At 49.5% G+C, this 12,038-nt stretch overlaps 1 protein-coding gene across 9 annotated transcripts in view; it reads left to right on the plus strand.

Moving 5' to 3' along the window:
- Positions 1 to 12,038, plus strand: part of LOC142010671 (low density lipoprotein receptor adapter protein 1-like) — a 104,630-nt gene that overhangs the window by 78,520 nt on the left and 14,072 nt on the right. For 4 of the 9 annotated variants that reach the window (XR_012644863.1, XM_074989091.1, XM_074989092.1 and 1 more), the window contains one exon: positions 10,525 to 10,574. The exons of 4 other annotated variants lie outside the window; for them this stretch is intronic. Coding sequence is in view for 4 of the 5 variants with exons in the window: in XM_074989091.1 (XP_074845192.1) it covers positions 10,525 to 10,574 (50 nt within the window). In the remaining variant the exon portion in view is untranslated. Of the gene's footprint in view, positions 1 to 7,418; positions 7,428 to 10,524; positions 10,575 to 12,038 lie in introns of all 9 variants that reach the window. One more of the 9 variants, XM_074989096.1, reaches the window with a different exon arrangement.

Here is a 12,038-nt window from a genome sequence, read left to right on the forward strand (position 1 = left end):
AAAGCAATTCCTTCCCTGCTATCTCCCCCAGCTGGTACCTTCCTGTAATATTGAGAGGGATTTCTGGGTATAGCTGAGAACCAATCCTGGGCAAATTGCTTAAAACTGGGCTGCTTACAGCCTAGACAGGCTCTCCTCAATGAGGCAAACCAAACCATCCACAAAAGTACCTCTGCTGCCCCTGTGGCCAGCCAGAAGCTACACAAGCAAACCCACAGATTCTCCAGGAGTCACAATATTTACTTAGATCCTACTCAAAACAGCACATTGTGCCAATCTTAAAATCTAAAAGTTTATTAATAAAGAAAGAATAGGGTGAAAGAAAAATTGGTAGTGGTAGATTACATACATCAGTTAAAACTATTGATGCAGGATACAGCTGATGGTAAAAGCTGCAGTCCTGAGAGTCTCTGAAAGTACATCCCAGAGGGACAGGTCCATAGTCCATGCAGACTTAGTTCATGAGGACTGAAAGATAAAGATGGCCACTGACAGGAACATCCTTATAATCTTGCCCCGTGGAGGGAAAAAACCTTCTTCTCAACATAGGCAATGGAGGATCACCTGACCAGGTTACTTGTGAAGGCATTCTGCCATTGGCCAGTGGGTACACGTCAGTCAAATGTGGTTTCAAAGTCTGAGTCTCTGTTCCTTTGTTCAGCCCATTACACCTGACTGGGAGGTGACCACACCTTCCATTGTGATCTTTAGCTCTCAAACATTTCTAACACAGGTATAGAGCCCGTACCTATAACTTCACATACAAAAATGGCACAGATATACAACTAGCATAAACAGATTCAGTGAATCACCAGCTTTCATTAGATACCTCACTTGGCACAAGATTTGGTGCAAACTTAATATGGTGGTTACATGAATGGTTTTATATTTATTGTAAAAATCTGATAACATCACCATCACCAGCCCCCCCCCCCCGCCCCACATTTCCTGGCTTGTGCTGCTGTTTCCAGAGCTATTTCACACTGGTAAGAGCCAGGTGGCAGGGCAGTCTGTATCAGGAGTTAGGGCGACCCCTGTTTTCTGAGTCCCTTTAACTGACTATCAGGGATGAGGTAAGATGGGATTTGTTGAGTGGTGCTTGCTATGGAAGCTGTCACAAGAGGCCTTAGCAGGTCCAGAACTGCAGTCAAGCTGAAAGGGTATATTGAATGGTGTCCCACAGGCGTCAGTTCTGGCTCTGTTCAATAGCTTAATCAGGGATATAGATAATAGCATAGAGAGTACACTTATAAAGTTTGGGGATGATGTCAAGCTCGGAGGGATTGTAAATACTTTGGAGGATAGGTTTAAAATTCATAATGATCTGGACAAACTGTACAAATGATCTGAGGAGGGAGGGAGTGTGGCAGGGTCTCCTGCCCCACCTTGTTTCCCAAGGGTCCCAGAATCACCCCCAGGGCTCCACAGCCCAGTCAGACCTCTGTGGCCCAGTCACAGCTCACAGGCTTCCCAGCCCAATCAGGCCTCTGCTCAGTGTGGGGTTGGCACACCCTATCACAGGGAGAAAATTGTTTTCCTTAGGGACTAAGGATAAGACAAGAAGCAATGGGTTTAAATTGCACCAACAAGGTTTAGATTAGCTGTTAGGAAAAACTTCTTAACTCTCAGGATGGTTAAACCTTGGAATAAATTGCCCAGTGAGGCTGGGGAATCTCCATTGTTGGAAATTTTAAAGAGCAGGTTAGACAAACCCTTGTCAGGGATGTTCTAGAGACTAGGGATGGGCAATAATTTTTGATGGGGGGCCAATTCAAGAATTTGGAAAGTGGTCAAGAGCTGTACTCTTCCATGATACTAATGGAGTAGATGCAGAATCTGGGATGGAAGTTGGGTGCAGAAGGGAGCTTTGAATAAGGGATTGGGGTGCAGGAGGGGGTGTGGGGTCTGGGAGGAGATTGTTGTGACTTGGGGCAGGGGACTTGGGTGCAGAAGAGGGTGCAGGGGTTTGGGTTCTGACCTGAGGCAAGAGGAAGTTGTGACATGGGCCAGGGAGGGGTTTGGATGCAGGAAGAGGGGCAGAGGGCTTCTGTTATGTGGGGTGGGAGGCAGAACTTGAGGGACAGAGAGTTGTGGGAGGGTCTGGCTCTGGGTGGGAGACTTACCTAGTTGACTCCCAGGCAGCAGCCCAGATGATTTCTCAGGCAGGCTGAATGGCTGCCCAGCCGTGGGAGGGGCCATATGCATCAGTGCATAGCTGCCAGCCTGAGGGGGAATGCTTCAGACAGGATGCTCCCATTGGCCAGAAAGCAGCCAATGGGATTGTTCTGGGAGGCAGGGGCAATGCATGTGGCCTCTCCTCACCATTGCCCCCACCTCCTGCACTTATAGCTATTCGAAAAACAAACTGCGCTGAAGTGAGGGCAAGAGGCGGGCAGGCAGGCAGCCTGACTGAGGCTTCTCCTGTGTCTGCAGGCTGGATCCAGCGGCTTGGCAGGGCAGATGCGGCCCTAGTCTAGATAATACTTAAACCTTCCTTGAGTGCAGGGAAGTGGACTAGATAAGCTCTCAAGGTCCCTTCCAGTCCTACAGTTCTGTAATCTTGTCAGCACCAGGCCCCATTGTGCTCGCTACACAGCCTTACTGTGTGTGTAGTGGGCTTCTCTGATGTAAGTCTGCTAACCAAATGCAAGTACTCTGTGGTCTCCTTTAGGCACCAGGAGAGCCAGGGCTGGAATTCTGTGTTCTTTGAGTGATGTCCCTGTTGGTGCTCCACTATAAGTTCTGGGCTCGTCCCGGTGCCACAGATCAGAGATTCTTCTAGCTGTATCCAGCCTGTCTGCACGTGCACTGCCACTGTGTCTCTCCATTCACCCTCTTTTGATCACGTGCGCAGACCAGCTCAAACCAGTTCCTTCTCAACCACCCCAGGATGCAGACGGAGCTAACTGCTTCTCCACGCTGAAGTCATGAGACTTCAAAAACTTCTTATTTTTCCACAATATACATAGTTCTTGTTCTGTCTTCAGTTCTTCACTGTTTTTCTTTCCTTAAAAATAAAGAGACAATCTGGCATTGTTCAAAGTTGTTCTCTAATACCTACAGTTACCATATAGTTAAGTTTTCTATGCAGTTATGTTCAAAATTTACAGTTCAACATTTGACTGTGCCGTGAAGTCATGCCTGCCTTGGATGGTCACTCCAAGTGCATATGTTGCCTGAGAGAGTGTTATATCCCTCAGAAGCACCAGCATTACTCTAAACTAATGGCCAGGTATGGCACAATCATGAAATGAGCCTCAAGACAATTTTGTTCAATAAGGCCCTTCAGCCATCTCCTAACAAGATTGCGAAGGGACCGAAGCAGCCCAAACTTAAATTCAAGGCTTCCTTTTTGAACGGCCGTTCCCGCTAAGAAATCCAAGGCTTCGCCAACCAGGTCATTGCCTGTCCTATCACAGAGCACGCCTGATGTCACAGTGAAAACATGGCACTTCTGGCACCGCCTCCCTGAGTTCTAGGGTGATTGGGAGCATCATACCAACCAAACCTGTGCCAGCAACACCAAAACCTTCAGGCCCGAAGGCCTCAGAACCGAGAGCACAGATAATTCTTCCCAAGTGCCCGGTGCCTATTGTGCCAATACCATCAGCATCCTGTCCTGGCTCTTACCTCAGTTCTGGTTATGGTACTGTCACTGAGCCCATCCACGAGCACGGCCCTGCCAACGAGCATGGCCCCTCCTTTGCCAGTCTCACCGTGCTAATCTCTGGGCGCATCAGAACATAGACTGTCAGCACCAGAAGTCCTGCATGACACGGCACCGAGGAAAGTACTGACCAAATCACGGCACCATAGTGTTAGCCTTTGGTTACCATCGCTGAACTTCTCTACGGCCCCTTCATCTCTAGACATGTCAGCACTGAGGTTGCCTGCCCCGTTTCCTCAGAAATGGCAAAGTCATAGCCCTCGATATTATGAGCTACTCAGGCTGCCATTCCCCTTCCTGACCACATGAACATGGGGCATGGTGCAGGAACAGGTCGCCCTCTCTGTTGCCATCATCCAGGGTGTCAGAGTTCTCTGTTCATTGTAGAGACTTGTCCTGGGACTGGCATAGGCGATCGTATGACTCGCCATGTTCTTGCCACTTTAGCTGCTCTTGCTATCGAGACCATCGCTATTATTACTCCTCCAGGTACTCTCCTAGGAAAAAGTCTCCCAGCAGGTCTCAATCACGGGCCCCTTCCACAGGGGGTTACACAGCTTCCCGAATGTCACCAGCTCCAATCCTGTCTCCACCACCACAATCTCCATCACCCCAGTGTCTGGAATCAGGGATCACACTGGCACCTGACACACAGGACCCACAGCCTGATGTGCCTCATGTGGACTGATCCTCCTCATCCTCTGATGAGACCATTATTCCTGAGGACATCTCCCTTTTGGATGATTTAAACAATTTTAATGACCTTTCCACAAGAGTGGCTATCAGCCAGGACGTTCCTCTGGCTGAAGTGCAGGAAAAGAGATGTAGGCTTTTAAAGAAACTACTACCTGCTCATTCATCCAGGGTAGCCAATCCTACAGAAGACTACATTATGGAGGTGGCCGATGACATATGGCAGACCCCTGCCTCGGTTCCCCCCTACCAACAAGAGGCTTGACAAGAAATTCTTCTTCCCTCCAAAGGGAATGGAGTTCTTGTTTACACACTAACAACCAAATTCACTCGTGGTAGATGCCACTTTGCATAGATTACGCACCCCCCAGTTTAAGGAGGCAACATCAGATAAAGAGGTTAAATACTTACATATTTTTGGCAGAAAGTTGTACACCTTGGAGACTTTGCTTCTTCGCGTAGTGAACTACTCAGTTCTGCTCTCCAGCCACAATTTTGATAACTATGCTAAGCTGATTCCTTTTTAGATTATCTACCTGAATATAAGAGAGAGATTCTGAAGTCGGTAATTAAGGAGGGCTACACCACAGCCAGGACGGTGGTCTAGCAGGCCTTGGACATAGCATATACAGTGGCAAGGGCCACAGCCACACCAGTGGTTATGCGGCAGGCCTCATACTTAAAAGCTTCCGCTATACCCCAAGAGCTCCAGGCGAAAGTCGAAGATCTCCCCTTCAGTAAAAAGAAACTATTTGCCAAGAATACAGATACGGTCCTTCATTCGATGGTCCTTCAAGCAAGGACTCTCGGACCACCCTATGCACTCTGGGCATGTATGCCCCTCCCAATAGAAGGTGTTGATGCCATCCATACCAGAGGTGTTATGATGCAGAATTTTACAGGCCACAATTTGCAATAATCTCCCACGCCGTATAATCAGTCCCACCCTCAACAGCGACAAACACGTCACAAAAACGAAGGCACACGTAACCACTCATCACTGTCCAACAAGCAGCAAGTCTGACTTGTTGATCAAGAGTGGCAGCATTGTCGATGCCACTTGCCATCTTCCTACTCTGATCCACCACCGGCTACAGCCCTTTCCCCTTCAGTGGGCCTCCATCACCATTGACAGGTGGATTCTGGAGATAGTCTAATCTGGATACACAATTCTGTTCACCTCCATCGCACCTCCCACTCTATCCCTATTCAGGAACCCCTCTTACAAGACGTTGTTGCATGAGGAGGTGAACCATCTCCTATCCATAGGAGTAGTGGAGAAAGTTCCCGACGAGTTCAGAGGCAAAGGCTTCTGCTTCCTTACTCAGGAAAAAGAACGGTGGTTGGAGACCAATACTGGACCTATACCTGCTCAACCCTTTCCTGTGGAAGCAGCATTTCAAGATGGTGACCTTGGCTTCAATAATCCCAATCACAGATCTCAACGATTGGCTTGCCGCTCTCAACCTTCAAGATGCGTACGTTCACATAACTATCATCCAGCTCACAGACGTTTCCTCCAGTTCACCGTAGGAAAGGACCACTTTCAGTACAGGGTTCTCCCTTTTGGACTTTCTACAGCTCCCAGAGTGTTCTCTAAGATTCTGGCTCATCTTCGTTAGCAAGGGGTCATGATATTCCCCTATCAGGAGACTGTCTCCTCAAGGGGCTCTCTCCTTTGGAGATGGGACAGATAATACATACCACAAGAGCCATGTTCCGCTCCCTGGGTCTTCCTGTCAACAAGAAGTCCACCCTTCATCCCAAACAGGAGCTGGAATTCATTGGGGCATGCCTCGATGCAACCACAGCTCAGGCTTACCTACCTCTTCTCAGGTTTCATGCTATCCAGGATCTTATAGATGTCTTCATGGCATCCTGACAGCTCAGGCAGTCAGTAGTAGTAGTAGTAGGTATCCTTCAGTCTGCATAGACTATGGATCACACCCTTTATAGTTTCAATTGAGGACTTCATTTACAGCGTCTACTGTGACTATGAAGGCCCACACGAGAGTGACAGTCCTTGCTGCATCTCTTGCAGATGTGGTGGGTGTCTGGCAAGTCCTTATTGTGCTTTCTGTGCGCTCGCTTCTCCTCTGCTATCTGTCTGATCTTCATCTCGCCCTTCTGAAGGCCCTTGTGTAACCCCTGCCTCCATCTGCTGCGGCTCACCACACAGCCCCCCAAATCCCACACTCACCCAAGCTCCTCTAGGACGCTTTCCCCAGAGGCAAACTCCCTTCCCTGTTAGCTGCTGCCCCCTGTTCGCTGCTCACAGTGTTCGCTGAAAGCTCCCTTCGTATAGAGATTGCTGCTAGCTGGTTAGGCCTGGCTCAAAGCCTTGCCTCCAGTCTAATCAGCCCTTGAACGCTCACCTGGCAGGGAACTCCCCCAATTCGCACCTTGCAAACTGCTCCTCTCTGCAGTATGTCTGTCTGTGCAGCTATGTTACTTTGCAGAGAAGGGCAGTTTGATCAGCTGCCTGTGTGCCTGAGCTTGTGTTGTGCAGAGAGGAACAGTTTGCAAGGTGTGAAGTGGGGGAGTTCCCTGCCAGATGAGCCTTCAAGGGCTGATTAGACTGGAGGCAAGGCTTTGAGCCAGGAGTAACCAGCTAGCAGCTCTCTCTATAAGAAGGGAGCTTTCAGCGAACACTGTGAGCAGCGAACTGGGGGCAGCAGCTAACAGGGAAGGGCGTTTGCCTCTGGGCAAAGCGTCCTAGAGGAGCTTGGGTGAGTGTGGGATTTGGGGGGCTGTGTGGTGAGCTGGTGGGTGAATGTCTGTCTGTGCAGCTATGTTACTTTGCAGAGGAGGGCAGTTTGATCAGCTGCCTGTGTGCCTGAGCTTGTGTTGTGCAGAGAGGAGCAGAGCTCAGGCAGTCACGTGCCTCAAATCTCTGGTCCATATGGCAGCCACAATGTTCGTTGTGCAACACATCAGACTCCACCTACGATCATTACAGCATTGAGTGGCAATGATTTGCAACAATGCACACCGCAATCCACTACTCGGTGACTCCTCCACCCGCGGTCCTCCCCTCTCTCCACTGGTGGCAGAGCAGGAAGAATCTGTTATCTGGGGTTCTGTTTCACCCCAGGCAACCCTCTCAACTCCTCACTACAGAAGCTTCCCTACTGGGTTAGAGAGCCTACATGGACACTCTCTCTGTCCAGGGACGTTGGTCCCACCAGGAGAGCTTCTTACACATCAACTAGTTGGAACTCACAGTCAACCTTTGGGCTTGCCAACATTTCCAACAGCACATCCAGTGTTGTACAGTCAAAATACTGACAGATAAGGTGGCAACAACATGCTATATCAGTCACCAGGAAGGAGCTTGCTCACGCTCCATTTGTGCGGAGTCAGTCTGTAGCCAACCAGGCTCGGGTTCCCCAGAAACGAGGCTGCACCCAGAAGGCGAGTGCTATATTTGGTTTATTGAAAGTGCATGACACCCGCGTCGGGAGCCCCAGAGGCGCCGCAGTCACCCGTGGGGGAAGACCCGACGCGCCAGAGCTTCGCTCAGGGAGACTCTGTAACAGGCCTTCTAACACTAGCTGATAAAGCTGAGCTCATTAACATAAGATTGCCTAAAATTGCCTATGCATTCCTTATCACTGTCTCTAGTGGCGTACTGCCAGCGTAGCCTTGGAGTCTTGGCACGCAAGCCTTGTTTTGCAGGTGTTGCAGGGCAGGATGAGTTGTTTTGCAGCGTGTAACCTTGAAGTATTGGCAGCATGCTTCTGTATAGGATTCCTTTAAGGGGTTCACAGAGGGGTCAGACTGCTCTCATGAGACTGTCACAAACTCTTCTTGCACCCTACACAGTCTGACTTTGGAACTAGTGCATTCAGAACACCACCACAACTGTGGAATCTTGCTCACCTGGACTCAACAATGTAGCTGCAGACTCCTTGAGCAGACACTTCGCACCAGATCACAGATGGGAACTCCAAACAGAGTGGTCTGCTCCCTGTTCCATTGTTGGGGCTTTCTCTTTGTCAATCTCTTTGCCACCTGTTACAAGATATGTTGTCGGTATTGTTCCAGAGCGGGAGTAGGGCATGGATTGTTGGGCGACACATTCTTGCTAACATGGAAGGGCCCTCTGTTCTAGGCCTTTCCCCCCCCCCCCTCCCATGGTGCTCATTCCCAAGGTACTGCACAAGTCAGGATTCTCGTGGCCCTACTGCACCATGATTCTAGTGGCCCCCAAACAGGCTTGACAACATTGATTCCTTCTCCTACAGCAATGTTGCCTTACCTTCCCAGGTTCCCTGCCCCTCCTGCTGGACCTTCTTACTCAACACCAAAAAACCCTGCAGCATCCACAGGCACAGATACTATGCTTCATGGCCTGGTTCCTAATTGGTTCCATGGGCTTGAACTCATGTAGTCTGCACAAGCCAGAGACATCTTAATGTGCAGTAGAAGACAAACTAGCAGAACTACTTACCTTTCCAAGTGGCACAGATTTGCAGTCTGGTGCTCTGGGCATCACATGGACCCGCTGTTATCTCCCCGACCATCCTAGACTACATATTACATCTAAGAGAGGCGGGACCAGTGTTAACCTCCAGGCGAGTACATCTGGTGGCCATTATGGCATTTAGGGGTCATGTTGAAGGATTTTTGGTATTCGCCCAACCAATTACCAAAAGATTTCTCAAGGTGCTCATAAATATGTATCCCCCATGTAAACCAACTCCTCCTCCTCGGAGTCTGGATGTAGTCCTCCGGGTGTTAATGAAGCCGCCCTTCAAACCACTGGCTACCACGTCCCGCAAGTTACTTACCATGAAGGTAGCATTCCTCCTTGCAATCACATCTGCGCATAGAGTGAGCGAGTTTTCAGTGCTCATGGTGGGACCTCCATACACTGTCTTCAGTAAGGACGGGGTGACCCTCAGATATCAGCCAGCTTTCATCCCAACTTTCACATTAACGATCCAACAGTCCTACTTGCCGTCTATCCCAAGCCACACGCTTTGCCACAGTATGCAGTGCTGCATACATTGGATATGCGCAGGTCACTGCCTTTTACATAGACTGAACCAAACCTTGGCAAAAAACGGACCAACTGCTAGTCTCCCCAGCAGAGCACTCGAAGGGTGAATGCCTCTCATCCCAATGCACAGCGCATATCATGATAGTGTGCATTGTCCAGTGTTACGCTTCCAGTGGGGTGTCACTCCTAACTCAGCCCCAAACCCAGTCCAGGAGAGCAGTGGCAGCTTCTACAGCCTTCCTGCGGGGAGTCCCCCTCGGAGATATCTGCAGAGCAGTTACTTGGTCATCCCGTGACATGTTCATGAGGCATTACGCAATCTCAACTCGATGGGCTGTGGACATCTCGCAGGCCTCAGCGGTCCTCTCCATGTCACTTGCACGGTGAGTCCTTCGCCCCACCCCCATCCCAGTCAGTGGGGAACTGCTTGTCAGTCACCTAGACTGGAGCACCCACGGGGACACCACTTGAAGAAGAAAGTGAAGTTACTCGCCTCAATGCAGTAACTGTCGTTCATCAAGATGTGTGTCGCCATGGGTGCTCCGCTGCCCACCCTCCTCCCCACTTTCAGGTCTGGCTTTTTTTTCCTATCTTTCAGATTCTGGAGCAGTTTTGAGGAACGGGCTTGAGCCGGTCTGCACACATGATCAAAAGAGCACAAATGGAGAGACATAGCGTTAGCGAATGTGCAGACCAGCTGGATACAGCTAGAAGAATCTCCGATCTGCAGCGCCAGGATGAGCTCAGCACCTACAGTGGAGCACCCACAGGGGGATACATCTCAAAAAACGATAGTTACCACGCCAAGGTAAGTAACTGCGCTTTCTCTCCCTTTGAAGTGCAATGGCTCTTCCTTTGTGCCCCAGCCCAAAAATCTTCACTATGCACACTTGCAGGTTAAGGTGTGGTTCATAGTGCCAGCCCCCTCACTCTGCTGATTCCCAGGAAAAGACAGTTTCCCTTTCCAATCCAAAGCTTCATGCATTTATTATCCTGTAGCTTGGGGCATGGAAGCCATATCTGGGTGGGATGGTTTAGCAAGGCCTGAGGCCTGCATGTAGGAGATATGGCAGGGTCATTTGGGCTGTGTTGCTGAGTGGGAGCAGTATCCCAAATGGAGTCATTGGTATTTATACTTTCCTCTTTATTGGTTTGCCAGGGGGAGGAGGAGGAGGAGGAGGAGGAGGATCTCAATGAAGTCTTTTCTAGGTAGGTAACCAAATGATAGAAGAACCCACTGAGCATAGAGCAAGCCTGAAGTCTGAGGATGTAGGGCAATTTCCTATCTTCAGCTGAGATGAGCATGCTGATTTCATTTACTCATAAAGATGTTAGCTCTGTGCCGTGCTCCAGGCTGTTGCAGGGGTCCTGTTGGCTTTAGGGGAATAGTGAGATGTCAGAGGGGAACTGTATTGAGACAAGCAATGTGAGAAAGAGGGGTTGGCTCTGTGGCATTGTCTTCCTTGTGGCCAGTCCCTGGGGAGCAGTGTTGAATGCTAAAGCCCCAAAGATGCACTCTCCAGGATAGGGCAGCAGAATTCTCTGCACTAGGACTACTGAGAAAGCTAAAGGGGAAGGAAAGCTGGTGCAGCCAGAGCAGGGTGGGAGCCTATAAATAATAGAGCTCTATAGGCCACATTGCTTTGGTTGTTTAAACTCATCACACAATGTACAGAGTTAGGGAGCCATGTCGGGCCCAATGGGTAGTGGTCAATGGCTCAGGGTCTGGTTGGCAATCGGTTTCAAGTGGAGTGCCCCAGGGATCAGTTCTAGGGCCAGAACTGTTCAACATCTTTATTAATGACCTGGATGAGGGGATGGATTGAACTCTCAGCAAATTTGCAGATTACACTAAGATAGGGGGTCAGGTAGACAAATTGGTGGGTAGGGGTGGGGTCCACAGTGACCTGGACAAACTGGAGGACTGGACCAATAGAAATTTGATGAGGTTCAACAAGAAGTGCAGAGTCGTACACTTAGGACTGAAGAATCCCAAGCATTGTAACAGGCTGGGGACCAACTGGCTAAGTAGTAGTGCAGCAGAAAAGGACCTAGGGTTTACAGTGGATGAGAGGCTGTAAATGAGTCAACAGTGTGCCCTTGTAGCCAAGAAGGCTAACAGCATATTTGGGTTCATTAGGACTTGATTATTCCCTTCTATTGGGCACTAGTGAGGCCACATCTGAAGTACTGCATCCAGTTCTGCCCCCACCCCCCAGTATAGAAAGGATGTAGATGCAGTGGAGAGCGTTCGGTGGAGGGCAACGAAAATGATTAAGGGACTGGAGCATATGACCTGTGAGGAGAGTTTGGGAGATTTGGGCTTATTTAGTTTGCAGAAGAGAAGAGTGAGGGGTGATTTGATGGCAGCCTTTAACTTCCTGAAATGGAGCTCTAAAGAGGACCGTGAGAAACTGTTCTCAGTGGTGACAGATGGTAGAACCAAGTAGCAATGCTCTGACGTTACAGAGGGAGAGATATATGTTGGATATTAGGAAAAACTATTTCCCCAAGAGGGTGGTAAAGTACTGGAATGTGTTACAGAGAGAGGTGGTGGAATCTCCATCCCTAGAGGTTGTAAGTCCCGGCTTGACATAGTTATGGCTGGGGTGATTTAGTTGCGATTGAGTTGATCCTGCTTTAGGCAGCGGGCTGGACTAGATTACCTCCTGA

The sequence above is a fragment of the Carettochelys insculpta genome, chromosome 3 (genome assembly GCF_033958435.1).
Source record: "Carettochelys insculpta isolate YL-2023 chromosome 3, ASM3395843v1, whole genome shotgun sequence".
Lineage (NCBI taxonomy): Eukaryota > Metazoa > Chordata > Testudines > Carettochelyidae > Carettochelys > Carettochelys insculpta.